Source organism: Vipera berus, assembly GCF_964194415.1.
Source record: "Vipera berus genome assembly, chromosome: 1".
Classification (NCBI taxonomy): Eukaryota; Metazoa; Chordata; class Lepidosauria; order Squamata; family Viperidae; genus Vipera; species Vipera berus.
This window is the reverse complement of record NC_138202.1, coordinates 117605000-117632846: the sequence shown is the minus strand read 5'-3', so window position 1 is coordinate 117632846 and position 27847 is coordinate 117605000. Positions and strand designations below refer to the sequence as shown.

The window sequence follows — 27847 nt, the reverse complement described above, 5'->3', positions numbered from 1 at the left end:
ATGTTTTACGTTGGTTTTTAAATTGAATGGGCAAAGTAGAAGCGTCTAAAATGGAACAAACTATTTATTTTTCAACTCCACACCTGAGCACCATTGTTTCGAGTTGGTTGAAAGGAGAGAAAGCGCCAGCTCCCCTGTTTTCATTCCGACCGAATTGTCTTGAGCCAAGAAACAGGAAACTGGAGAGGAAACGTAAGCCAATACTGTATTGCAACAGCATCAATTAGGCTGCACCTAAAACAGCAGAGATTCTCATGTTATCTTTTCCAAAAAAAAAAACACCAAGGTGGTGAGTGGTTTATTGACACCAAAAGAAGTGGTTTCTTTTCACAACTGGAAAATAAACCCTGCTTTAGAAGAGACGCGTCTGAAATCTTTTTATCTCCCGGTCGTGTAATGGTTAGATTTCCCTGGGTTGAATTTACAAGGATTTGTTGTTGTTGTTGTTAGTTGCGAAGTCGTGTCCGACCCATCGCGACCCTATGGACAATGTTCCTCCAGGCCTTCCTGTCCTCTACCATCTTCTGGAGTCCATCTAAGCTCACGCCTACTGCTTCAGTGACTCCATCCAGCCACCTCATTCTCTGTCGTCCCCTTCTTCTATTGCCCTCAACCTTTCCCAGCATTAGGCTCTTCTCCAGTGAGTCTTTCCTTCTCATTAGGTGGCCAAAGTATTTGAGTTTTAGCTTCAGGATCTGGCCTTCTAAAGAGCAGTCAGGGTTGATCTCCTCTAGGACTGACCGGATTACAAGGATTAGCGGGGCTATAAGCCAATCAAAGCCCGAGAAAAGCACGAGCCAATCGCCGGGGGCCAAACAAGGGCCAGGAGGTGACCGAAACGCCCGCGTTGCTCTCCGAGGGTTAAGCTCCGCGCCTGGAATGTGCAGTTTCTCCTCAAACCGCGGGGGAAGGAAGGCGAGCGAGCGAACGAGCGCGTGCGGCGCGCCCGTGAGGAATTCTCTCGCTCGGGCTGGAATGTAGGAGCTGAGCGAGGTTTTTCCGGAGCTCCAGATCGCTTCACTGGTGCGAGCGGCGCCTCAGCTCCTGCTGTCCCCTGCGGGCGATGGCTTCCTCGGAGCGGCAGCCCGGGACCCCTCCACACCAGGAGTCGTGGCATCGCACCGTTCGCCTCCTGAGGAAGATGCGCTCAGATGTCAGCAGCCTCTTGGAATGCTACGTGAGTTCCTCTGCTGAGTGCGTTCCTCTGTGTGCGCGCAAGAAAGATTCGTCTTTTAGGGCCGGGGGTTCAAAATTGGTGAGAAATAGGGTGTCGTTGGAGAGAAGAGAGCGTTGTGCTGTTGCTTCCATCACAATTTTTTTTTTTGTAAAAAAAAAAATCCTAATAATTTTGTTAAGGCTATCAATCGATGAACAGCGCACACTCGTTAGAAAATTGTATAATACCTACACAAGAAATTGTATGATTTATACACAAGCGTGATGATACCTAAGCAAGAGCTTTCATCACGCCCGAAGGGAATGGGTGCCAGTGGTTAAGTGCAGCTCCCAAACCAAGCTGGTGCTGCTGTGTTGGGTATTTTTTTGCCTTTGATTTGAAGACTGCCGTCAGCTCTTCTTTACACCAACTCCCCTTAAAAAGCTATCTAATATTAGGGGATGAATTATTGGTATACTGAATCATATAACTGGAATGGACAAACGCTGTGCATACTGGCTCTTCCTGCCCACGGGCAGAGTCATCCACCCCCAACTGGATGCTGAACTGCAGAAAACAAATCATTCAAATCACAGAGTAAAATGGTGTATTACTAAAGAATAACTAATAAATTAAAGAAATTCCAAATGTCTAAGAATTCATGCTTATCAAGCTCCCTCCCTCCCTCTCTCTCTCTCTCCCTCCCTCCCTCCCTCCCTCTCTCTCTCTCTCTCTCTCTCTCTCTCTCTCTCTCTGTGTGTGTGTGTGTGTGTGTGTGTATTTACCCATGTGCGCAAAAATCTTAAAGTGCTTCTCCCAAAAGGAATGTTTTGCAGTTTGTTGCCTTAGGGATGGAGAACCTATTTTCTGTTGGAGATCAAGGCAGAAATGAAATAAGGGCTTAATTTTATTTATTTGAAGGTAGGTCTGGCTTTGTCAGGAAAGAAATGGGGAGGGGGGGGAGAGATAAAATTATGTGCCAGAAGGCCACCTTGTGGGAGACTATGTGTATAACTTGATTTTTTTTTAAACCATGACCACATAATATTTATTTTAGGGAGTTTAACAGACACCCTGATGACCATCTTGACCAAACCTATTTCACATGGTAAGTTGGGGGAGATAACCATCATCCCAAAAATAATAGGTGGCATGGTAATGAAAAGAGATCTCCATTGTAACTCCTAGAGGATGGATGGGTTGGTTTTAGTTAGGTTTGCTACAATGATCAGGTGATGAATTTAGCAAGGTTGAACTCTTGTCAATAAATATGCCAAATTGCACTCTTGAAGACACACAGGATGGGGTTGAGTCCTTTCCTCACTGAAGATGAGGATCATCTGCCCATCCTCAAAGGCTCATCTCAAAAATAAATGATAAGATAGCGTGAAATAATCCCATTTGTATCAAAGAATTATTACAAATATGAAATCCCATCTGCATCAAAGAATTAATTATTACAAATACTTGTTTCTTAAAGGAACAAGAGTGATTTTTCTGTTTGCCTGATTTTGATATTGGGATTGCAGAAAATTAAAATTGATATTACTAAATGTACCTAGTAATGATGCCTCCACTTGACCCCTTCTTTAAGAAAAATTTGTCATTGTATGTCACGGTATTAGATTCTCCAGATGCTAGACAGGATGTGAGCAACTGGTTCTGGAAAATAATTGATGCTTCTTCAAGGGAAGGAATAAAGCTGCCTCATTTGAAGGAAACAGTAGGAGCCTCTTTATTGTAGAAATTATCCCTGGACCGACGTATGTTTGATAAAGTTCAGTCTTCAACCTGCAATTTTCACAAAGAATTTGGTGCTATAGAAGATTGCTCAGGACATTGATGATTTGGAACCTCTTTAGTCAGGATTCAGGTGTTAGAAAGAACATTGGTTCCTCTAGTGCGGGGTCTTCAAACTTGGCCCTTTTATGACTTGTGGACTTCAACTCCCAGAATTCCTCAGCCAGGCATGCTGGCTGAAGAATTCTGGGACTTGAAGTCCACAAGTCATAAAAGGGCCAAGTTTGAAGACCCTTGCCCTAGTAAATGCCTATGTCGGGACTTAGATGGGGCTAGTACACCTTTCTTGGTCCTTTTAAAAATTTCCATGGCTTTCAATACCACCAACTTTATCTTTTGGAACACCTAAGGTTTGGGAGTAAGAGGCACCATTTTACAATGGTTCTGCTCTTATTTGAGTGGGCAGTTCCAGTCAGTGGCCATGTGGGGAAGCACTCCAGTTCATGGAAACTTCAATGAGTGTTTTGCCCCTAGTGGTTCATAATGAGGCAGTGGAACTTCTGTATTTAATATTGCTATTTTATTAATTAGACTTAGACTTAGTTCCATCTGAGTTGTTTGGCATGTTGGGCAATAATTGCTCTCTTGTGATCAGATCTCATTTAATTGCATCTGTTGTTTCAGTAACAGAAAAAAAATGCATTTTAGTTTGCTAGGCCAATGCCTAACTTTCCTCTGTTCTCACAAAGATTTAGGACTGGCAGTGGTGGAGTTTGGAGTTTTATGGTTATGCTGTTTAGGTTTTTCCAGGATTGGATCAGATTAAAAATATTATTAATAAATAATAAAAAACAATGTTTTCCTTCAGAATATAGCCTCAACAGGAGGCAGTGCTTAGCTGACTCAGCTAATTTTGGAAGCTAAATTGATTGAGCTCTAATTAATCCTTGGATGGTTAACCATCTCAGAATGATAAAGCTACTGGCTGTACAGTAAAACATAATGGCTTGGTTTATGCAACATTTCAGACCAACTGCCCCAAACTTTATGGCTCTTAGAGGATCATGAAGCCATTTTTAACTTGGAGGCCAGGTATATCTTTCACTAGTTAAGTTGAAAATATGGGGTTCATTTTCTTTGGGCTTTGGGAATTAATAGTGAGAATGAGGCCTTCATTCCCATTCGTATTTTACTATTTTTCATCCATGAATCACATGACCTGCAATTACATATATTTGGTGGAGCAGTGGGGTAATGCCTCCTTAAGTAACACCAGCTGCCTGCAATTAGTGCAGGTTCGAGTCCCACCAGGCTCAAGGTTGACTCAGCCTTCCATCCTTCCGAGGTAGGTAAAATGAGGACCCAGATTGTTGGGGGCAATAAGCTGACTTTGTAATAATGCCGCTTGGGGTGTGTGTGTGAAAGCCCTAACAAGCAGGCATATACATAGAATGAAGGCTACTGCTAAGCTTGTAAGCCGCCCTGAGTCTTCGGAGAAGGACGGGATATAAATGGAATTAAAAAAAAAAATAACCCAGAGTCATTTAGGTGAGATGGGCCATATAGAAATTCAATGAATGAATGAACGAACGAATGAATGAATGAATGAGTAAATAAATAAATAAATAAATAAATAAATAAATAAATAAATAAATAAATAAATAAATAAATAAATAAATAAATAAATAAATAAGCAATTTTGCCACCAAATTTTAATACTGCAATCTTAGGATGTTTGGATACTCTTCAAATGGTTTATTTTTTCAACCATTATTTTTTAAATCTTAATATTTGTATTTAAAACTTATTTTGCTGAGGACTGATGGAAATTCAACCTGTGTTGTAAAACCTGTTGATCCAAAAGTTCCTAATAGCTGAAAAGAAGTTAACAAGTAATTTCCAAAAGTGTTTTATAAAGGAATTGTGGGAACCCAGTGTCCTTTCAAAGATCCAGCTGTGATTTCAGCTAGATGGTTATTCTCTTATCTCCTAGTGCTAAAAACCCACCAGAGACTACTGTCTTGGGGTCTCCTCATGAGGATCAACTGTCTGGAACACACGTGGCTGATCTCAAGTCCTCTCCTTGTCCAGAGAGGAATTATTGAAGAGTCTGTATACTTGCTGGCTCTTCATTCCACTATAGCTGTCAGTTCCACTAGTGCACCATTTCTTCCCTGGATGTCCTGTCCTTTGTTTGTTCTGTTTATTTATTTTTTAGTTTGTAAAAAGGATTATAAGAGCCTTGGTGGAGCAGTGGGCTAATGCCTCCTTAAGTAACACCAGCTGCCTGCAATTAGTGCAGGTTCGAGTCCCACCAGGCTCAAGGTTGACTCAGCCTTCCATCCTTCCGAGGTAGGTAAAATGAGGACCCAGATTGTTGGGGGCAATTAAGCTGACTTTGTAATAATGCCGCTTGGGGGTGTGTGTGAAAGCCCTAATAAGCAGGCATATACATAGAATGAAGGCTACTGCTAAGTTTGTAAAGCCGCCCTGAGTCTTCGGAGAAGGGCGGGATATAAATGGAATTAAAATAAATAAAATAAATAAAATAAATATTATTTTTTATTGTTGCAATTGTAATTTTTAATAAAATTACTATTTAAAATCATCTTCTCCTCCTACCTCACTCTTGCTGCTCCCCATTGTTTCAGGTTGAGAAGCAAGAGCTGGCCCAACCCTACAACCTTGATTTGATCGATGTTGATTTGATCGATGGAGTACCTATAGCTGACGTTGAAGAATGGAATGAGATTTCAGAAGATGAACGTCTGGGAAGCAACTTGCAAGCTTATTGGGCATTTCAGATTCTGTTGGATCAAATCTTAGAAGAGCAGAGAACTGATTTAGCCCCAGAGGATGTAGCTTTGCATGAATCTATCCAATCGGTTTTGCTGCAAGTTTCTGCTTTAGCTAACCAACTGGAGGAACTGATGGTAAAGCTGAAGCACAATATGCCAGCCAAAGAGGTAAAAAGTACAACAAACCCTGATGGAAAAAGCTTGTTTGAAAGGAAAATAAGGGGCATGAAGGTGCTACAGGAGCTTGCCCAATGGACCGTCAGGTCAGTCCGAGACCTTCACAAAATCTCTCCATCAGTTCAGGCATCATCCGCCGCACTTGAGAGTGACAGCCCGACTCAGGCCCAGGAAAAATAAGGCTTCTGTTGTATTCTTAAGCTTCTTTAAAACAAGGTCTCTCCCTTATTTGTGGTATTTAGATTGAAGCAGTCCAGCCAGCCTGAGCGTGCAGAGAATGCTCCCATCCATATTAGTCTATATGCATCCCATTCCCGAGTGATAAAGAATTTCAAGAGTACCAGTGCTACATGGTGACTCTAGGCTTCTAGTGTTGTTGAGATATAAGGTCTATTTGCAACTATATGCAGGCTGAGCACCAGTTGAGTATTCATTATATTAACACTCCAATGGATGCCTTTTTCCTGGGAGTTCTGCCAGGAACTGTCTGCCTCTCTCTAGTTTCAGCCTAGACTAGTTCTCTGCTTCATACATACCATTCACTAATCTCCTCCCCATGATTCTTCAAGGAGGAAAGACTCCTCATCTTCCATTGCAAAATTATTATCAATGTGCTTCTGGTGGCCTTTTTCTTTGATAAGATCTTTACCACGACTAGCAGCAGTCCCTATTAAAAAAAATTAAAATACAGTGGCTTTGAAGGACCACTGCCTCGGGGCAGTGATTTTCCGAGTATGGCGACGGAGATCAATGTGGTAGTCTGTTGTAAACCTCCCCATGTCACTTCAGCCCAGTGGTGTACCTAGCATGTCTGGAGCCCAAAGCAGAGCACTTTTATCACCTCTCTCCTCTGTCACCAAGAACCGCTTTGGTGTAGGCTCCTGTTACACGTAAGCATGAAACCAGCTGGGCCGCTCACTCGCTTGTAGCCTTGGGGAGAAAGCAATGGCAAACCCCTTCTGAAAATGTTGGCAAGGCAATGTTGGCACGCCAATTGCAACTGCAAGGAGTACTTACTGAAGACAAATCTGACTTTTAGGCACACCTTTTATCCCCATCACTTCTGCACTGCCACCTGCCAATTGTTATTCAGCAGATTAGCTTGTTGGCATAGTAACCCACATCACAGCTGCAGCTTGCCTCCTTCTCATCTTTGGCAACATTCCCCTTGTGCCTACACTGGGGCAGTGGGAGGGGGAGGGGGTTGTTTTCCCACCCTTTCCATAATACTGTTTCAGCCATGCTTCTGTCTATTCTTCAATAATTGGTGGTCAGTTGACTAATCAATGTGTGGACGGGTGGAAAATGTCAGGGTTTTTTTTGTTTGTTTCTTTTGTTTTACATGCCCTGACAATCCACTTGGGGGTTTCAGCTCTCTACTCATCTGCTGCCCCGAGTAATAAAGAAATACTTGATTTTGGATTATATTTTTTTGTATAAATCTGAATTTAGGAGGCCTTGACAGTAAAAATGAGGACCCAGATTGTTGGGGGCAATAAGCTGACTTTGTAATAATGCCGCTTGGGGTGTGTGTGAAAGCCCTAATAAGCAGGCATATACATAGAATGAAGGCTACTGCTAAGCTTGTAAACCGCCCTGAGTCTTCGGAGAAGGGCGGGATATAAATGGAATTTAAAAAAAAAAATGCAGGAGATGGGATGGGAAATAGAATTATAACCATAAATTTATTTGCCAAAAAAGGTAAGGTGTTCCGTGTTCTTAAGGAGAAAGCCATAAGCTTTGTCTAACTCAGTGGTAGGCCACCGTGGCTCTTTTATGACTCGTGGACTTCAACTCCCAGAATTCCTGAGCCAGCCATGTGAACCCACCAATTGTGGATTAGTCAATAAAGCATGATTAAACAAACTGTGATTAAATAGGAAGGAATTGGATTCAGATTAACCATCTTTTACTTTCATTACATAATTTCTGTTTTTTGAAACTTCAAGGGCGGGTAAAGAACAAAAAGTAAAGTCCTTTGTAAGGCGGAAGAGCACAGATTAAAACTATTATTGAAGCCAACATGATCAAAGTACATAGTTACATTTCTTTCTTTCTTTTCATTTAGCTATCCTAAATGTATACCTCAATACCACTAAGGCTGACATTCAGGAATGTTTCTTTAGGCCTCTCCTTTCCATTCTCATCAGCAATAGGCCATGATGCTCAGGTGGGGCACAAAAGAGTATTTTTAAGGATGTTAAATCATTTCAAGTTCTGGTATTTAGTATGAAGGAATTTGCCCAAGAAATCATTTCTGTAAGTTTATATGCAGATCAGTTTGAGACAACTCTCACAAAATAAATAGGATTCTATAGTATTTATACCTCTACATGCTTAAATCTGAAAAACCAATGGAAGCATGTTGTGTAGGGTTGAGGGCTGTCTTTCTGTTTGGGGAAGAAATCTCTATTCGGTGACCTTGGATAAATATAGGCCCAGAGTATTTAGTGCATAAAATAAATGCAGAAGGGACTCCATCTCTTTCTCTCTCTCTCCCCAAAAGGAAGATTATGGAATTGAATGTATGCATCTAGTGGAAGGTAGGAAGGATTTGTGATAATCTCTCAGGATTTTGTTGCCAGAGTAATCCAAGGATTGTTTTCCAGAGTAAGAGGAAAAATTTAAATAAGTAACAACACTGATGCAGAGCAAAAACTGATGGACATTGTTTTGTATGGTCAAAGTTAAAACATTTTTTTTAATAGAGGGAACTATAATAGTTTTGTGGGTATGTTTTTTATTTATAAAATAAGCCAAAAGAAATCTTTAAGCAAAATTCTTCAGTTCTATGAACATAATCAACCTTAAATAAGCATTTTGGTGACAAAAATAAAGACAGAAAAAGAGAAGAATAGAAAGAATGTGAATGGGTGAACTGTTATGAAGGCTATGGCAGTTTTGCATTTGTATTGTACTTCCAGCTTGCCATCTATTTCATTGCCCAAGTCTTCTGATTTACAGATTAAATAGGGATTGGCCTTTACTGACTGTACAGGAATGTACTGGTTATTTTAGGACACAATGGGCAGGCTTATGTCATGGCAAGTCTGCAGCGCTGGCACCCAATTGATGGGCAAACAGAAAGGTGTCCTTCCTGGCAACAGAATGAGCATCAAGATGACTCAGCTAATCGGGCTTAATTTGCTGGCCAGCAAGAAGTGCATTGTCTGTGCGTTCAATTTTGTTTTGGGAGGAAAAAAAATCTTTCTCTGGAATATGTATTCTTTTTTTTTAAAAAAAATGTATTTAATCTCATGACAGTGGAAAGCTTTTTAGGCTGTCATCTTTAGCCATTTTACTTATTTCTGATGTGCGTCACCATATTGGGAGACTACACATTGGGAAGTAGGGCATCTCCTCACTGCTTGGAATACCCTATACCATAATGTTCAGCAATATTGGAAATGGGAGCTCCTTCTTTGACAAGACCTGCCAGATTACAGCAGAAGATTTCAGAATACAGAACTGTAGTAAGGCTCAGGGACAATACGGAATGACTGCTGGAGGAAGGAGTAACTCTTTTATCTGTTATGGTGATGGTGTCTGCCTCCCCACCACCACCACCAAATTTGGAAGAACATTTAGTTTTCTGGGGAGTGTAATTCCCTTAAATTTTTTGGGTTGCTTGCTACTGGGAATAATGATTATGAAGAAAGCCAAGTAGCATGAAAGACCACCCTCTGAATAGTTGTCCTTATTGCAAATACTGATTTAAATTTATATTCCCTTTGTTGTCAGGAAGATGAACATCCAAAATCAGTACAATGGAATAGATTTTGTACAAAGCTTGGTGCACAGTGGTAAGACTCCTTGCTCCCATATTGCTGGGCATGTGGGACAGGGGAGGAGGAGCAAATAATTCTATTTATTTTTCTGTAAAAAGCTCTGGTCATCTAAGCTATGGACTCTTGGGGGTGGAGAGCACTGTTTCCTACTTACAATTTATATTTAATGTTCTTTCATTGGGTTGAATCCAGATTTGCTCTTCTGTTAATGAAAGGCTCTTTGGCTCAGATTCTGCTGAAGCTCCCTCTTTAAAAAATAGAGAGAAAATATTATTTTTAGTTCCACTTTTGCCATCTTCAGAACTGCCTCTCATGTGATTTTGAAATGATCCCACAACCTTCAGAAAAGATTTCCAGCTATAGAACCTAGAGACAGAGGTGGATAAAGAACCCAGGACAAGTGCAACTCTGCCAGTAAGAATACCCAGTTTCAGAATTGTGAAACTGGAAAGATCTAGATTGAACCTGTCCATTGAAGAAACACGAGAAATAATATTTTTTTTTCCATAATGGTGTCTGCCTTCTCTCTGTACTATTTCTAACTTGAATGCTTATTTATCCTCTTTTAAAACAATGTGAAGTGCTTCATTTAGCATGTTTGTTGAGCTACTGAAATATGCAAAGTATGTGAAATGTAATCATTATGAGTGATTCCTTATTTTTGTACTGTGAGCTACTTTTCTGATGGAAGAAAATATCTAATAAATGTTAAGTGTGGTATTTTTGATTAATGAAAATAATACTGACAGATTTCACTTGTAACATAAAGGTATAACTAGTTTGATTGGTTAAAATTAATATTTTATTAAAATATTAAAGTGGGTGTCATTTAATCAAGTAGATTATTTTTAATTAATTTTATTATAAACAGCTTTACCTGTAGAACAAATTCCTTCTGTCTCTTCAGCTCTTATTGCTCTATCGAAATCTCTGGTGATTCAAGAGAAGAGGGAAGATGGAGGATTTCCTTTGCCGAAAAGGAAGTTAATTAATGTTTGGATACTGCTGAATGCATTACCTTTCATTCGGGTATTCTAAAAATTGTGGCAAGCAAATGTCACCTCAGAAGAGGCATTCTCCTTTTATATGCACTGGAAGGAATGCCTCTTCTCAGACTATGCTAGCTATGGCACATTTGTGTGTCAGTTAATGACTACCAATTAATGTTTTGTTTTGTCTCAGAGTGATAGTTTTATAGACATGGAAATTTACTTCATGATTAACTCATGTTATCAAAAAGGTTTTATTTGAGAGCTATTTATCAAAATACTGAAAATTGTTCAGAGATTTAAAAAATAAAGCGTGTTATTTTAAAACAAAGTATGTTTTTTTCAATTTTTTGTATTAATTATTCCAATGGTAAAATAATTTCAAAACTTGAAATATGTCAGGCTAATAAATTATAAGCAATGGGAGAAGAAAACAGGAATGCAGATAATGCTGCTACCAGCAGAGAGCAGTGATAACAAAAACTTTCAAGTTAAACCTTTTTTTACTTTTAGAATCATCCTTTCTGAACGGCTATAATGCTGGATAATATTTCCTGTACTTTTTATTCCAATTCAAAAGTTATTCAAGGAATCTTGTTATTCGGGATTTTAACTCCATTTGATGTTCTGCTTTTAAAAAATGTTTTTGATGAATTTTATTTACACCTGTAGTTACTGAAATGCACAAAAAGTGACACTGAGGCACTGGTGAGCTTTTGGGCCAAATGACAGTGATATGTTGACTTTTCATCAGCAGTTGTGGCTGGCATCTTCAGAGGCAGAGTGGAGAACTGATTGGTTGAACTGGCAAGCAGATCCATGGTTGGTCCATGCCATAGGAATCCAAAAAAGCTGGTTCCTGATTGGTTCAAAATGGACCAAATAGTTTCAAAATGGATAAGTGAGATGAGAAATCAGGGGTCAACTTATCAGGTTCAAATATAAGAGCTCAGCCAACCCATTTCAGTTGCCTGTGAGCCTCTGACAGGTACACCACAAAACAGCTCACTCTGTCTCTGAAGACGCTAGATTTTGAACGTGTGAAAGAAAGTAAAAACGGGATGAGACTGGTGCCTATGTGGAAATACCTGTATTTGCAAAACATTGCTTAGAAGAGGCATTTCTATAACTGCAATTAATTTGCCTAAGAATATATAACAACTACAAAAGAAGTTGAATCCTCTCCTACTGTGGTCAAATTATCCTGTGTTTTCTATATTCTATTACTGAGCTACAAAAATTCAGCTGACCGGCAGATGGTAGCAAAGAGGCTGAGTTTCATCTTCAGTTATCTAGATTAGAACAGCATTTCTTAATCTTTTAAAATGTGTGGACTTCACACGCTGGCTGGGGAATTCTGGCAATTGAAGTCCATACTTCTTAAAGTTGCCCAGGTTGACGAACACCGTTCTAGAAAATACTCAGCTGGGGAAGGCTGCAACAAAATAAATGCAAATCAGGCAAAAGAACAGGGAGAACAGAAAGGTCATAAATTATGTTAGGGAGATTATTAAATATGGGAAATTCCAATGTTGGTTTGTTTCTATGTTTGGATCCTCAGTGTTTTTGAGTTACTGCCATTCTGTATTATCCCTACATCACAGCCAAGATCTTGTTCATGATGTTGTTTCAGACAAAAGTCCTTTTCAGTAAAGGGCATTAGCAATTTTAACTGGATTTTTCTGCCCCAGTATTACTGGCTGTTTTTCTCTGCCCTGTCTATTATTTCTCTCTCTCTCTCTCTCTCTCTCTCTCTCTCTCTCTCTCTCTCTCTCTCTCTCTCTCTCTCTCTCTCTCTCTCTCTCTCTCTCTCTCTCTCTCTCCCTCTCCCTCTCCCTCTCCCTCTCCCTCTCCCTCTCCCTCTCTCTCTCTCTTTTCTGGAAGATAGCATTAAAAGTGGTTTCCTTTCAATATTTTTAAAATTAAGAAATAATTATATTTTGTAATTTAAAAATTTCATTGGAGAAAATTTTATAACACTCATAAAATTCCCACAAGCATTGTTTGAGTGTCTCTCTGTCTCTCTCTCTGTGTGTAGGACAGGGCAGAGGAAAATAAATATCAAAGTTCTATTGTAACAGTGTTCTTCAAGGCTGGGAGTTCATTGCAAATAAAAGGAAAGACCAATTGGCTCATACTTTTAAAAACTTTTCTACGTCAGTCAACTTCCATCCTTATGGCTTCTGAAAAGGCTTCGTTGAAAACTCACTTCTTAATTAGCTTAAGTCCCCTGAATAGGAATTGCTTAAAATGGTCTACAGCAGATCTGATCATTCACAAAACAAAAAATGAATTCCAATAGCATAGTGATAGGCACTTGGCATACAATTTCTTACACACGTTAATAGACTTTTATAGAAGAAATTAATGTCTGAAACAACATGCTGAAGACAGAGAAGAAAACACACAGCGAAACTGAGCTTTCTTGTGCTTTATCCACTGCTCACTTGTATGTGTATTCAGTTCCCATCCATCTCTCTTTAGCAACTGGAGCACAAGATAGTCTTGACTGATTAAAAATGAGTTGAAATAAGCATTGAGTCAGAGCCAAGTACACGGTGAACTTTGCCGAGAAACCTGATAAAACAATGAATGATCTGCTTGTGAAGTAGACAATTTGGGAAATAACATAGCATTGACCTAAATCTGATTTACCCTGCAAAAGGTTCCCATGGAAAGGAATCTGATTCAATTAAATATGTCATTTCCCATTCAACTTTGTGCTTTATTCTTGCTCCCTTGTGACTGTACAGCAGAATCAAGGGAAACGTTTGTGGCCACAATTCATTTTGGTGATGGGCTTCAGAGCCATAATGATGGGTTCGTGATACAGACTAGGAGTGGTTGCAAACTGTCAGAGCTGGAATTTTCCATTTCTTGTCCCAGGTTGATGTGTGTTCTTTCCTTAGGTTGTACAATACACATTTAAAAGGACAGGATTAATTCCCAGCAGCATATCCTTCATTTATGGAAATCTGTCTGGGTTCTCCAGAGAGGGCTTAGGCAGGGCTATACGAAGTTCTGAGACCTCGGTTTTCCTGTCACTGCTTTATTTATTGTTGAGTTTCTTTCAAAACAGTATTATCTGTGCTTATCTTAAACACAGCTGGTGTCTCTAACCCATCACAAACGTGTTTCTGTTTGGGTACTTGCGGGTTTTTCGCACCCGGCAGGCGGCTCATGACTTGCCAATAAATGAGGACACGTCTCTCTGAGTGTTCTCGGGATGAGGGCACAGACCGAAGTCCTAAGCTCTCCCTTTATTGGAAACATAGGTTACAAAGTCAGCAAGTTAACATAGGTTACAACAGGGGTGTCAAACTCAATTACATTGAGGGCCGCATCAGCATTGCAGTTGCCCTCAAGGGGCCGGGTGGGTATGGCCAGGGTGGGCGTGGCCTACTGGGTGGGCATGGCTAGAGTGCGTATGGCCTACTGGGTGGGCGTGGCCAGCTCGACATCCTTCGCATCAAGGGTGCCTATGGGGGCCTGGGCAGGAGTGGGACAGATCTGAGGCTCTCTGGCAGAAGGAGGGTCTCTGGGCCAGGGCCAAGGCAGTGGGGGCCATTCCCTCACTGTTTCCAGGATGGTTTCGCGGGCCGCATGAAACCACTTCACAGGCCGGATCCGGCCCCCGGGCCTTGTGTTTGACATGTCTGGGTTACAAAGTCAGCAAATTGGATACATAGGTTACAAAGTCAGCAAGTCAATATAGAAAAGCAATCACAAAGTTTACAATACAAACAACAAGCAGTTAAATGGTTACATTTTAGTTATTGCCCTATATGGAAGCTCATTGTTCTTGCCTACTTGCCTACGTGTTCCAACGGATTATCCCGTGTTCCAACGGATTATCCCGTCTGCATGTAGCAGGAGTAATGATTCACAAGACCCTGAAACTTATTTTTGCCTAAGCCAGACCTGAGCCATTTTACAAGCCTTATTTTTGTCATGTCTCTACAGGTACTTACAATTTCCAACTAAAAAGGTAACGGTAAAGGTAAAGGTTCCCCCACACATGCGTGCTAGTCGTTTCCGACTCTAGGGGCCGGTGCTCATCTCCGTTTCATAGCCGAAGAGCCAGCGCTTGTCCGAGGACGTCTCCGTGGTCATGTGGCCGGCATGACTAGACGCCAAAGGCGCACGGAACGCTGTTACCTTCCCACCGTAGTGGTCCCTATTTTTCTACTTGCATTTTTACATGCTTTCGAACTGCTAGGTGGGCAGAAGCTGGGACGAGTAACAGGCGCTCACTCTGCTACGCGGCACTCGGGATTTGACCCGCCAAACTGCCGACCTTCCGATCGACAAGTTCAGTGTCCTAACCCACTGAGCCACCGTGTCGCTGGACTAATTTCCAACTAGTCTAGTACTAATTTTCTAAGATATAAATAAGCTAAACTAATATCGACGTAACTATCCAAGCCAGAATTGTTCCTCTCTCTCTTGAAGAGCACTTCTTCCTTCTGTCTTTTCAGAAACACCATTCTAGAAAAGAGTACAGGAGTAGTACAGTAACCTACTATTTTTAAAATAAATAAATAAATAAATATTTTTTTTTTAAAAAAAAATCACTGTTATTTTAACATTTTCCCTGCAGTTGCTTTTTTATTAATTTGTTTGGTATGAGAAGTCTTGTGGTGCTGGCCAGTCAGCTTGTGTGAAATGGGCAGCCATATAAATTTAGCTAGCTAAATAAAATCTTCACATCTTTGTCCAAAGATTGCATCAGTTTTAGGCTTGGTTTGTTGCATTATATCCCTAGATTTATTACAACAGGAGAAGATTTTGTTATATTTTAATTTTACTTTGTCATTTATTTTTGGACAGAAAATGCTGTTGCAGTGGCAAGCTAAGCACTAGAAAAGGAGTAAACATCAAGATTCCTTTGTGTTCAGCTTAGACTTTTGTTTTCTTGGCAGCCATGGAAGCAGTTTGCCATTGTCCTCTTTAGGACTCTTTTTCAACTACCTTATGCAAATTACAACTCTGAGATTTTCTGATGGCTCCCCTCCAAAAGCTAACCTAGCCGGACCCTGCTTAGCTTATTTTGAAAAGAGCTGCACTTAGCTCGTTGTGGCCATGTGCTGCTATCTCCTATTTAGCAGATAATGTTTCTTATTTGCAAGCCCAGCTAACTTTATTATAACCGAGGCTAGGTAATTAAAGCATTCTGGCAAGCTGTATGTGTTAAACATACAGCTGAATGTTAGGGAAAGAGGAATTGCCATATTTAGTCTGGTGCTGAGCAGAATGTTTTCATATTCTGATCAGAGGTGACTGTTTCAGCCAGCCTGTAACTAAGGATAAATGCCTGATTGCTTGTCACATTTAAATTAACTCAAGTTCCTCTTTTCATATGAGTTCATGCCTATCCATACCTCAGCTACTAGAGTGGAAAATGAATTGTAACTCCTCTCTACTTGTATTTCCATTTGTGTCTCAATTTTCCACACTGAAATGCAACAGTCTTCACACACTGGAGGGGTAAAGCAAAATAAACCCCCCAAAATTACTTAAAGCTTAGGATATATCAGCCAGGTTTCAGAGTTCTGAGGAAAAGAAATGAGCTGAAGAATTAGTATTGATTGCTACACCAACACCTTAACTACTAGACCAAATTGGCTCTTTTTTTTAATTTTAATTTGTGAGGGATTCAATGGATCCGATTGCTCCAAGCCTCATACACGGAAGGACCATATTCTAAAGCAGGAGTCTTCAAACTTGGCCCTTTTATGACTTGTGGACTTCAACTCCCAGAATTCCTCATCCAGCATGCCTGGATGAGGAATTCTGGGAGTTGAAGTCCACAAGTCATAAAAGGGCCAAGTTTGAATACCCCTGTTCTAAAGTATGTTTCAATATTCAAAATACAATCATAGATGTTTAATTCAAGATGATAAACTGCATTCGTTAAAATAAAATTTCAAGAATTATTTCAGTATTTTGTAGACTTAAATTTATTAGACCACTGACTTCCATGGACAAAAAAACAATAGTGGGGGGAAAAATGCACTCGTATGAGATACAGAAGGAAGAAAATTGGAAGGGGCTGGGAGATGAAGAACCACTTCTCATGCAATAGAAAATAGCCACTTGCCACCCAAATCTTCATCATTGCTGAGAAGCCGACATCCTGCACTGCAAAGGGATTCTTCACAGCAGGTGATTTGGCACACATTGCTCTGCCTTCCAACAGTGTAATGCTATCATCAGCTTTACGACGGGCATCTTTGGGTTTTGATCTTCTGGGTAGTGTAAACTGATTTCTGGCACAAGACAACAGTTTCTGGGTAAAAGGTGGGCTTGGTACTGTTGGAAGATTTACCCTGACAAAACTCCCATATTCTCCTCCCCATTAGAAAAACATGCAGACACACTTTTTTTCTGTAAAAGCCTTTTGCTGAACTTCTGTGACACCTTATAAAATGCTGCAAACCCCCCACTTGCCTGAGGCAAGCCAGCAATTGGGAAAATCAGATAGCAAAGCCGCCAAGAACTCCTTGCCCTGCCCCTGATGGGATTAACTCCCAAAATATAAACTGGACAAAAGAAATATCACTTAAGACAAGAAAGGGAACATTGGACAACCATTAAAACACAAAAGAAGGAACCAGCAAACCCACAGCCCTAGGGCAGAAAAAGCATATTAAAATCACAACTCAGGACTGGGAGATCACCTTGCAAGGCAGGAACACTGAAGTCACTTCTCTGTCACTTTTTTGCCTTCCCGAAATAAAGACCTGCTTTGCGGTAGCTGCTGTCCTCAAATTTCTTCATCCTTGGCTTTCCCCAGCTGGAAACGAACCGGGAAATTCTTCTGACAGTACCATTTATAAGTTGCTAGAAGAACCTCTCTTCAATATACACCTAATAAAAATAATTGCGTTATATGTTCTCTGTGTAGTGAGTATGTTTTCTTTCTCCTTAGGGTCATAAAACGTCATATGTATTTATTTTTATATTGAACAGGCTCAGACACTCATGGATGTAGGCTGAAGTGTTTAATTGAATCTCTGTAAATGGGATAAATCAATTTTCCCACCCAGGCTTGGCAGTAAATAGCAGACCTCATCTAACCTCATAATTGAGCTCTTGGTTAGAAATGACAGAAGACTGCCAGACTTGGTTAGATCACAATGTATGCTACAGATAAGAATGAAGACTCAAAATACAGTATTCACTCACATCAGTCCAAAGAAGTCGGAGACTTCTATATTCTCCAAAGCACCTGAAAGCAGGACAAGAAGCAATGGATGGAAACTAATCAAGGAGAGAAGCAACCTAGCACTAAGGAGAAATTTCCTGACAATTAGCACAATTAATCAGTGGAACTGCTTGCCTCCAAATGTTATGGGTGCTCCAGCACTGGAGGTTTTTAAGAAGAGATTGGACAACCATTTGTCTGAAATGGTATAGGGTTTCCTGCCTTAGCAGGGGGTTGGACTAGATGACCTCCAAGGTCCCTTCCAACTACGGTAGATGATGATGATGATGATGATGATGATGATGATGATGATGATGATGATGCTTGAGGTGTGGGTACTCCTGACTTCTTTTCCTCCTGCCATTCTGAATTAATAGATACTTGTTTGGACCCTTGATGGCCATGGTTGAGCTGTGGTTAGGTAATGAATGTTACTGGCCCAAAAATTGCTGGTTCCCACCTCACCAGTTTCTGTCCATCTTAAGTATTTGCGTTTTTAAATACTTGAGGAAAAACTATACATGTCAAGGGATTAGAAGTTTGTTCTTTGAATCTGGGATTATGTAATATTCTCAGCATACTGTAACTGAAATTCAATATGAGCCTTGGTGGAGCAGTGGGCTAATGCCTCCTTAAGTAACACCAGCTGCCTGCAATTAGTGCAGGTTCGCATCCCACCAGGCTCAAGGTTGACTCAGCCTTCCATCCTTCCGAGGTAGGTAAAATGAGGACCCAGATTGTTGGGGGCAATTAAGCTGACTTTGTAAAAATGCCGCTGGGGGGGGCGAAAGCCCTAATAAGCAGGCATATACATAGAATGAAGGCTATTGCTAAGCACATTGATTTGTGCTTAAATTGTAAGCCGCCCTGAGTCTTCGGAGAAGGGCGGGATATAAATGGGATTAAAATAAAATTAAAAAAAATTCATACTATTCTTTAAAAGAAAGCCCTATGCTTCAGAAGCTATACAGGTATCATTTTACTTTATACTCAGGAGAAGCTGAGGAAAACCAAGGATCTTCCAAATTAAACTGACATACCAGCTATCTATTTTATACTACTTTTGTAGGGATTGCTCAAAGAGTGTAAACTAAGTGTTGAATTTACCAACACAAGAGAATATTTGTAACTCAGGACTGAACTGTGCGGTTTTTGGTGTTCTCTGAGCTTGGTTGTTTGCTTGCAGATGTTCCATTACCAAACTAGAGAATACCCTGTTCATTGGACAGATGTTTTCCCTCTGCCTTCTGAACCTAAAGACCCTACTGATTTGTGTTCAATCTTTTTAATATTGGAGTACCAATGACAAAGAAATAAAGAGCGACAGATCATTCAGCCACTGCTATGAGGAAGCTGCCTTTCTGTCCAGCAATTGAGAGATGAGTTATCTCTCTCCTGGAATACTATCCCTATGGGAGGGGTCTCTAGGACCATTAGCTGTCTGGATTGTTATTTCCAGGTAATCCTTCAAACAGATGTTTGCCTATCACCTCTTTTTGCTGAAAGCTATTTGAATATGCAAGTATTCCTGAGCTTCCTCAGTTCCCATAAAAACCAAAACAGAGGGTCTTTTTTAGCATAAAAATAATAATATAAAGTATTTTTGAAACAACACTGGGGGTGTTTTAGGCACCTTGGCTAAAGATGGATTTCTATCCCCAAAGACTTATAAATGCAATGGTATATGGGGCAGCTAGAAAGAGAGAGAATTGCTATCTTATTTCTGACCCAATTCTTGCCAGGACTCAAGTTGCAAATAAATGAGTTCTGAATACAATTCAGGACAGTTCCAATATCAAGACAAGCTGACTTGTGATTTTGGCTTTTAGTGAAGTATGTGTGTATCTGTTTTGCCTTGAGCGAGCGCAACTGCATCAAACAATGAGTCAACTACCTTACTAAAAAAGGTCATGAATCTAAATACTCTCTGCTCTGACAGTTGACCTCCTCCCATTGTCTAACCCAGGGGTGTCAAAATCACAATGTCACGTGACGTGTCGCGACATATCGCAACTTCTTCTCCATTGCCGGCAATGGGGTGGGTGCGGTTTCAGCATGACGCATCTGGCCCACCGGCCGGCAGTTTGACACCCCTGGTCTAACTGATAAAATAAAGGAACAACTGCAACACCTTTATTTTCTGATCTGAAGAGGCCAATCAAGAATTGCCTCAGATAGGTGAAGTAGAATAGAGCATGAGAGATTCTTTCAAAGTCAATTTTTGCACAAGGAAAAGGCTTGTAAGGCCTTAAATCCCAGCTTTAAACAGCGTAGCATACCTCCTAATACAGGGGTGTCAAACTCAATTTCATTGAGGGCCGCATCAGCATGGCGGTTGCCCTCAGGGGGCCGGGTGGGTGTGGCCTGGGTGGGCATGGCCTACTGGGTGGGCATGGCTAAAGTGCGTATGGCCTACTGGGTGGGCGTGGCCAGCTCTACATCGTTGACATCAAGGGTGCCTATGGGGGCCTGGGCAGGAGTGGGACAGATCTGAGGGTCTCTGGCGGAAGGAGGGTCTCTGGGCCAAGGCAGTGGGGGCCGTTCCCTCACTGTTTCCAGGATGGCTTCGCGGGCCGGATGAAACCACTTCGCGGGCCGGATCCGGCCCCCGGGCCTTGTGTTTGACATGTCTGTCCTAATAGGTCCACAAAATAGAAGAAATACATGCTGGCTGGGGATGATGGGACTTGTAGCTCAACACATCTGAGAGGAAAATGGGTACGTATAATACAGATAGTCCTCCACTTACAACCGTTTATATAATGACCGTTCAAAGTTACAATAGGCACTGAAAAAAGTGATTTATGATAATTTGTCACACTTACTCCCTTTGCAGCATCCCCCATAGTCACATGATCAAAATTCAGACACTTGGCAACTGGCTCATATTTGTGATGGTTGCAGTGTCCCCAGGGCCGTGTGATCACCTTTTGCAACCTTCTAACAAGCAAAGTCAATTGTGAGGCCATATTCATTTAACAACCTTGTTACTAACATTACAACGGCAGTGATTCACTTGAGAACAGTGGCAAGAAAGACCGTAAAATGAGGCAAAACTCAGCAGTGGAAATTCTAGGCTCAATTGTGGCCATAAGTCGAGGACTACCTGCACTAAATTTAATGAACCAATTATAGGGTTTGCTATAAAGAATTTCTTTTATGTCAATTAAGAAACAACAACTAAGCATTAAATTCTATTCTAATTTGTTAAGAAAAATATCAGAAGAACTGAAATGAGGGAGTTTTACAAAAAATATTTGATGAGAGTTTTCTAAACTGTGAAACCTAGCGTGTAGCCCTGAACAATTCATTGTTTCCGGATCTGACCTGCTCACTCATTTTGTGGGAATTGGGCACAATTAAGTGTTAAGACTCATATGGCTCTCCAGGCACATCCACCCCAACATCTCAATGCACTCAAACTGAGGAGAACATTATTTCTTACAGGCCAAATTTCATTCCTGCTCTTGAAATCTGCCCGCTCCGTGGGCAACGCGTGGGGCTGGAGTGAGGGCCAGTGTGTAGTGTCCCCCTCATTCTGTAGGTATATTGAAATACTTCATTCAGTCCAAATACCAGAACACAATAATTCTTAGCATAATATAATGTCTGAGCTGTTTATCTAAGAATGTTTCTACAGCAGAGGCCCAGAATGGAACTGGTTGGTGTTTTGGAACCGTTGTCTTTTTGCAGGGTGGAAAAAAGGAGATGAAAGGACTTCAGCCATGGCCCAGAGAAGAAACAAGGCTAGTGTCTAAAGGAGGGAAGCTGGGTTTCCTGACAGAAGAGAGAGAAGAACGAACCATTTTTTTAAAAAACCCTCTCTTTTTACAATCCTGAAATCCCTTAACTCGGGGCAGAGTTGCAGGTGACTGGATGGAGTTGAGCATTTATTGTCCAGATGCCCTTCCTAATGCCATGCAGAGTTCGCAGCAGGTATTTTTTCTTTGTGTCCTAAGAAACATCTGCCACTACCTAGGATTGAACTCCTAACCTTCCGGGTGGGAAGCAAGCGTCTTCACCGCTAGGCCACAATGCCACTTATAGAAGAGCAACTAGAGATAAACTTCCAAATGTATCAATTTATTGTGATAAACAAAGGGAATAAACAAAGTATTCAGCAAGAAAGCATTTCAGAATATTATCACATACATTTGACTTGCATTTGGCTGATTTCTATTTTCCAGCACAAGTGGAGTTTCGTAAGACAGTATGTTGATAGACCCATACATTTCCAGGAATTAAAGCAATTATCTCAATCTTACCAATTAGGACTAATTTAATAAGGCAGTGGTGAAAAAATAATCACCTAAGGGGTCAAAGACCTTTTTCTAAACAACAACACAGAATTTATTAGACTGACAAAGGATTTATTGACTGATTGCTGAAGGAAGCTTGCTTATACTCGGTATTGTGGCTCATCCGCTTTTTTAAAAATGTATCAAGTGATGGCTGTCCAGATGCAATAAAAGTAAAATAAATCCTCCTACATATAAATGAATTCTCAGTACACTACAGCAAGAGCTGTTCTTGCTCTAAATCATGTCTGTCTATTAAAATTACCTATAAGTTCTTTCCTATCTTGTCTTGTCAGTGTAATCTATTCTCTTTCAGCTACAGAACTACAGTTGCTCAAACAAAAAGCTATATTGTTACAGCTGAATTATTTTCCTTTCATTCATATAATTTGACATTTGTGATAAAACCAAGATCTTTCAATTTATTTCCCCCTGGTTGCTTATTTTACCTGTATTCAGGTAAATGAATTATCAATTACCTGTATTCACTCAATTCAAAGCAAACTATTTTGCTTGGAAGCTGGTTATCATCATTTTGATCAAACATTTTTACCTACACCCATAGTTAATGCTTCCTTCCGCCATCCCTACACAACTCTCCATTATTATTCCACCTCTCCCACTTCCCACAATTGGAAGTAAGCTTCAAAGTATAGGTGAAAACATGTTTCAGGCAGCACTAAATTCTGGAGGTGTTTCTGTGGTTCCATAGTTTCCATCATCATCGACTAGATGCTCATTTGTCACCTTTTGGTAGCCTCTCATCTTGTAGCGCCGAAGTCTGAACACGATAAAAACCAAGATAACCAAGACCGCAATCCCTGCCATGCAAATCCCAGCAATGGCCCCGTTTGATAGTCCCATATTGTCATTTCCCTGGAAAAGAAAAGCTATTTCCTTCGCATCTGTGCCATTGGCCAACCTCCAGCTCCCACTCTGCTGTATTTTGACCCAGGCTTGGCTACCTTCGGTGCTCACCAGGATTGTTTCAGAAAGGCTGCCATTTGGGGACGGTGTGCGCAGAAAAGGGGGGAGTTTGATGGGAGCCAACTGCTGAGCAAAAAGTGTCCCTGCCTGCAAGCAATAGAGAATTTCACAGCCATCACTTAAATATGCCTTATGCTGACTATGTCCAGCTGGACATTTCATGGGGTACTTAGTAGGGGAATCTTGGTAGAAAAAATCCTGGAGGATTCCAGGGCTTTGCCCCTCCCGTAAGCCTGCCAGAGGATTGCCAGACTGGCAGCTGAAGAAGCCACCGAAGGGCACCGCAAAGCGGGAGCCCATCTCATAGTCATTGCTGACGCACACCTTCAGATTGTCAAAGAGGACCAAGGGGAAGAAGTAGGCTGGACAGGTGTAGGTGCTGGTCACTGGGTTCTCATTCCCAGTACTGTAGAGTCCTCCAAAGAGAAATCCTGTGTTCTGAGTTATTGGGCCTGCGGCGGCACACCAATAAACAAAGAACTTCACTGTGCTGGGGTAGTAGTGGATGCCGCACACTTTGTTACAGCATTTAAATACAAGCCAGCAGGAATGGCACTGCTGGTGACACTCCATCTTGGGCTGGTTGGCTGTACGTTGCTCTTGGTGCAGCAGGACAGCCGAATAGTTCTTTGGGCAAGAGTAGCTGCCAGTCAAAGGGTTCTGGATACGGTAAGCCTGGCAAAGCTCTTCTGGGTCCTGGCCTGAAACCCCATGGCACTCCTGAAAGATTCCACCAAAGGTATAATTTGTGCTGGGGTTCTGGCACGAGCCATCATCCACATTGGCCTGGAAGTTGAAGTTCTTTGAGCTGGGCTCAACGCAGCCCGGGTGGGTGTTGATTGCATAGTAGAGGCGGATAGCATTTTCCACTGTAGTGGCCACTCGATAGACTGTAGGCTCTGGCAATTCGGGTAAAGCATCAGGGGTGATGAAAAATGGCAGAGGAAGCCCTGATTTGTCTATTGCCACTAAACTGTTGGGGATGCCCTCCTGCCACTTCTGGAGGGTGATGCCAGGATAGAAGGGCACACTGCCCCAGCTCTCCAATTTGGAATTTACAGTATTTACCAGATAGTCCTTAGTCATATTACTCAAACCTTCCACGGAGGTCCCAATTCCCACATTGACTTTGTGGAAAAAAGTAACAGAGGCAGAGGCAGTGATGCTTGCTTTCATAGCCTCATTGTCCAGCAAAAACTTCTTTTTCACCTGATCTTCTTGTATGAGGGATGCTCCAGCCTCCACACTTGTGAGGACATGTGTGCCATAGCTTAATACCAGCATTTCTGCCATATACTCGGCAATCCGACTCTGGTTGTTCTCCAGCTGGTTGCCTATGCTCACAAGCTGATGACGGAAGTCCTTGTGGAAAGTGAAGGACGGTTGAGCTTTCACAGAGTAGATGTGATGCTGTACCTGCACTCTTGTGGTGATTGTCTCATCATAGACATTGTGGGTCTTCGTTTCTTGGCTACCAGTGGAGAACCTGCCATTGAGCACGGTGAGGTAGGAAGCCTCAGCATTGATGGATTTGGAAAATGCATCCGTGTAGGACAGCCAGTCTTCAATAATTTCAGAGTGGATCTCCACTGTGCTCTTCTTGAGGGGCACCACAAAGACATCGTTGGGAATGAGGTACTCACCATCTTCAGTGGTCCGGCATTGGGAGTAGTTGAGGGTCATGACCTTGCCCATCTCCACATTGCGCAAGTTGTCCCAGCCACCTCCAGGTAGTACTTCGAGTACCTTTTCACTGAGACCTTGCAGTCTACAAGCTTTGAATCCCGGATCTTCAGCTATTGCAATCTCTGTGCTCAGCAAAACCAAGAGAGGCCAAAGCCAAAATGCCATGGTCAGGGAAGGGAAAAGACCACTTTACTTGCACAGTCCTGAAAACAGGGAAAAGTTTCATTATTGAAAAGACTATTTGTTATTACTCGATCAAACCTTCTCTAAGCTGATGCCCTCCAAATATCAGAAATCATAGCCAGCATCATCAAAGGCAAAGCTGCTAGAGAAGGAGAAAGCTAGATAAGGTAGCAATCAAATGTTACAATTACAATTTCTGGCAATTGTGTTGAAGTAGAAATGTATGCAAATTTTTATTTTTATTTTTTTTATTTTAATTCCATTTATATCCCGCCCTTCTCCGAAGACTCAGGGCGGCTTACAAGCTTAGCAGTAGCCTTCATTCTATGTATATGCCTGCTTATTAGGGCTTTCACACACACCCCAAGCGGCATTATTACAAAGTCAGCTTAATTGCCCCCAACAATCTGGGTCCTCATTTTACCTACCTCGGAAGGATGGAAGGCTGAGTCAACCTTGAGCCTGGTGGGATGGATCCACCCATGGTAGAAATAGAAGATAATGGAAAAATAGTTTAGTGTTGCTGCAGAAGTTGATATATAATCCAACTCTTTTAAATATCATTTTGCTATACACACACACAAACACACACACACAAACACACACACACAATAGCTGCAATACATACACAATAGAACATCACTTGTGTTTTTATAATACATATTAACCAGGTTGCTTCTTTGAATTGGGAAAAATATGATAAACCCAAGTTAGGACCTCATTCTGGCTTTGTGCCGAGAATTATCCTCCTTCTCCTATTTGCCCCTAACAGTGCTTTACAGGGCATAGGATGGGGATGGAACAGCAGCAAAGAGGAAGCAGCTTTAATCATAACAGCTGACTTCCAGTACTTGAGGGGCAGTGTGAAATGATAACAGACAGAGATAGTATGAAACAATTGCAGAGAGTCACTGAGATGGGGGGGGGGGAGTTTGGTTTATTCTCCAAAGCTCCTGAGAGCAGGATAAGAAGCAAAGGGTGGAAGCTCATTAAAGAGATCCAACCTGGAACAAAGGAGAAACTTCTGGACAGTGAGAACAATTAATCAATGGAACAGCTCGCCTTCCCAAATGCTCCATTGCTGGAGATTTTCAAGAACAGACTGGACGACCATTTGACCTGGATGGTATAAGGTCCCCTGCCTTGAGCAGGTAGTTGGACTAGATAACCTCCAGCCCTTTGATTCTATATTCTATGTTTCTAAGATTAGTAGAAAACCTGCAGGGCCTTGGTCTCCCCAAAAAAGGAGATCAAAACTCTGCAAATCTCCTGAACACTTTGGCCCTAATAGGGTTGTCTCTGAAGTTTGGAAAAGTCGTCTGAAAAGCATTCCTTACCTTGCTTGGCTCCCCAGATCCACAGCTTCTTTCTCTCCACCAAAGGAACTCTCGGCTAGTCTGCTCACAGATTTCTTTTTTTAAAAAAAGTAAAAGATGAAGAAAGACTAAAGAGGAACTTCGATTTTCTCAGACAATAGGATTGGACCATTGAAACGTGATGGGAGTGTCCCTAACTGTGGAGAATGATTTGATTTTTCAGGCAGCAGTTTTGAAGTCAAAACAGAAACTTTTTCCAGCAAGTTCCTTCTCCTCCCCCTTAAGCTCCCTGGCCCCACCTTCTTTTGCATAGTTTCCTTTTGATATTGCTTTCAGTGTAAATATTTGTTGCCCTGGGCAAAAGGTCTATCCATCTGTGACAGGGAGGAATTATTAACCAAAAGCATCAGAGAGCCAGTCGCTACATGCCTTCCAAAGCTTGTCAGAAGAGCCAGGTTTATAAGGTGTTACGAAAGCTCAAATGGGTAGGGGCTATCTGGACTCAGGGACATCTACCTTTGTATACTGTATACACAGACGCAAGCTAATATACTGTCTCTTAGAAGAGAGCATAAGAAATTCATTAAATGATGTTTAAAGAACAAGCAGGGTTATTTGTGCATGTAGAAATATTACCGGCTGTATATCAGCTCAGTGGAAGATGGCCATTGTAGTTCCTGTATTTTAAAAAGGAGATAATTACAGGTCCAGCTCATATACCTAAGGTATTTAATATGCATTACAGCACTTTGCTATGGGATGATATGATTTATTATACATTTGCAAGTTGAGTTAAAAAGATTGTTTAAGAGACTTGGCTTGTACTTCTTGGTAATTCTTTTATTCATATGTTAAAGCCAAAGATCTTGACCACAGCCTTCTCTGAATCTGGATTTGGAATAGAATAACAGAGTTGGAAGGGGCCTTGGAGGTCTTCTAGTCCAACACCCTGCTCAGGCAAGAAACCCTATAGGGGTTTCTATAGGCAACCTTTCCTATAGGCAACCTTGGCTCTTTTATGACTCGTGGACTTCAACTCCCAGGAAACACTATAAATTTCTGTTAAACTTGGAAGAAGAACAAGTTAAAGAAACGATGATAATTTGGACAAAGAACTTTGGATATGATATAGAATTAGAAGACTGGCAAGAGTTATGGGAAAGAAATGTTAAATTAACTAAAGCAGTGGCATATAAAGAAAACTTATAGAAAATGTTTTACGGATGGCGTACGACACCAGTGAGATTAGCAAAAATATTTAAAAATACTTCAAACAAGTGTTGGAAATGCAAATAAAGACCAGGTACTTACTATCATATCTGGTGGACATGCCCCAAAGCAAAAAGATTTGGCGTAAAATACATCTATGGTTGGAGAAAATGACTAAAAACAAATAGATTTTAAGCCAGAATTATTTTTGTTAGGAATAATAGGAGCAAATTAGATTGTATATATTTAATTCTACACTTATTAACTGCAGCAAGAATTGTATTTGCCCAACATTGGAAAAATGAAAATTTGC

At 41.1% G+C, this 27847-nt stretch overlaps 2 protein-coding genes across 3 annotated transcripts; one reads left to right on the top strand and one right to left on the bottom strand.

The window, feature by feature from the left end:
• Positions 1-1063: 1063 nt before the first annotated feature.
• LOC308660700 (ciliary neurotrophic factor-like) lies at positions 1064-6149 on the top strand (the record flags this gene model as incomplete). The annotated part of the gene is made up of 2 exons (XM_081315208.1): positions 1064-1177; positions 5548-6149. 2 exons carry the CDS (start codon positions 1064-1066, stop codon positions 6049-6051), a joined length of 618 nt encoding a protein of 205 aa, XP_081171334.1. The 3' UTR covers positions 6052-6149.
• Positions 6150-21962: 15813 nt separating this feature from the next.
• LOC308660478 (macrophage-expressed gene 1 protein-like) lies at positions 21963-26397 on the bottom strand. 2 transcript variants are annotated; one of them, XM_081314873.1, is made up of 2 exons: positions 26347-26397; positions 21963-25063 (listed from the first exon to the last, which is right to left on the bottom strand). In XM_081314873.1, the coding sequence occupies exon 2, from the start codon at positions 24989-24991 to the stop codon at positions 22823-22825; it is 2169 nt and encodes a 722-aa protein (XP_081170999.1). In that variant the 5' UTR covers positions 24992-25063; positions 26347-26397; the 3' UTR covers positions 21963-22822. The 2 variants fall into 2 exon arrangements, with proteins under 2 accessions (XP_081170999.1, XP_081170998.1); XM_081314872.1 differs by having other exon boundaries at positions 21963-25029; positions 26347-26391.
• Between the last annotated feature and the right edge of the window lie 1450 nt (positions 26398-27847).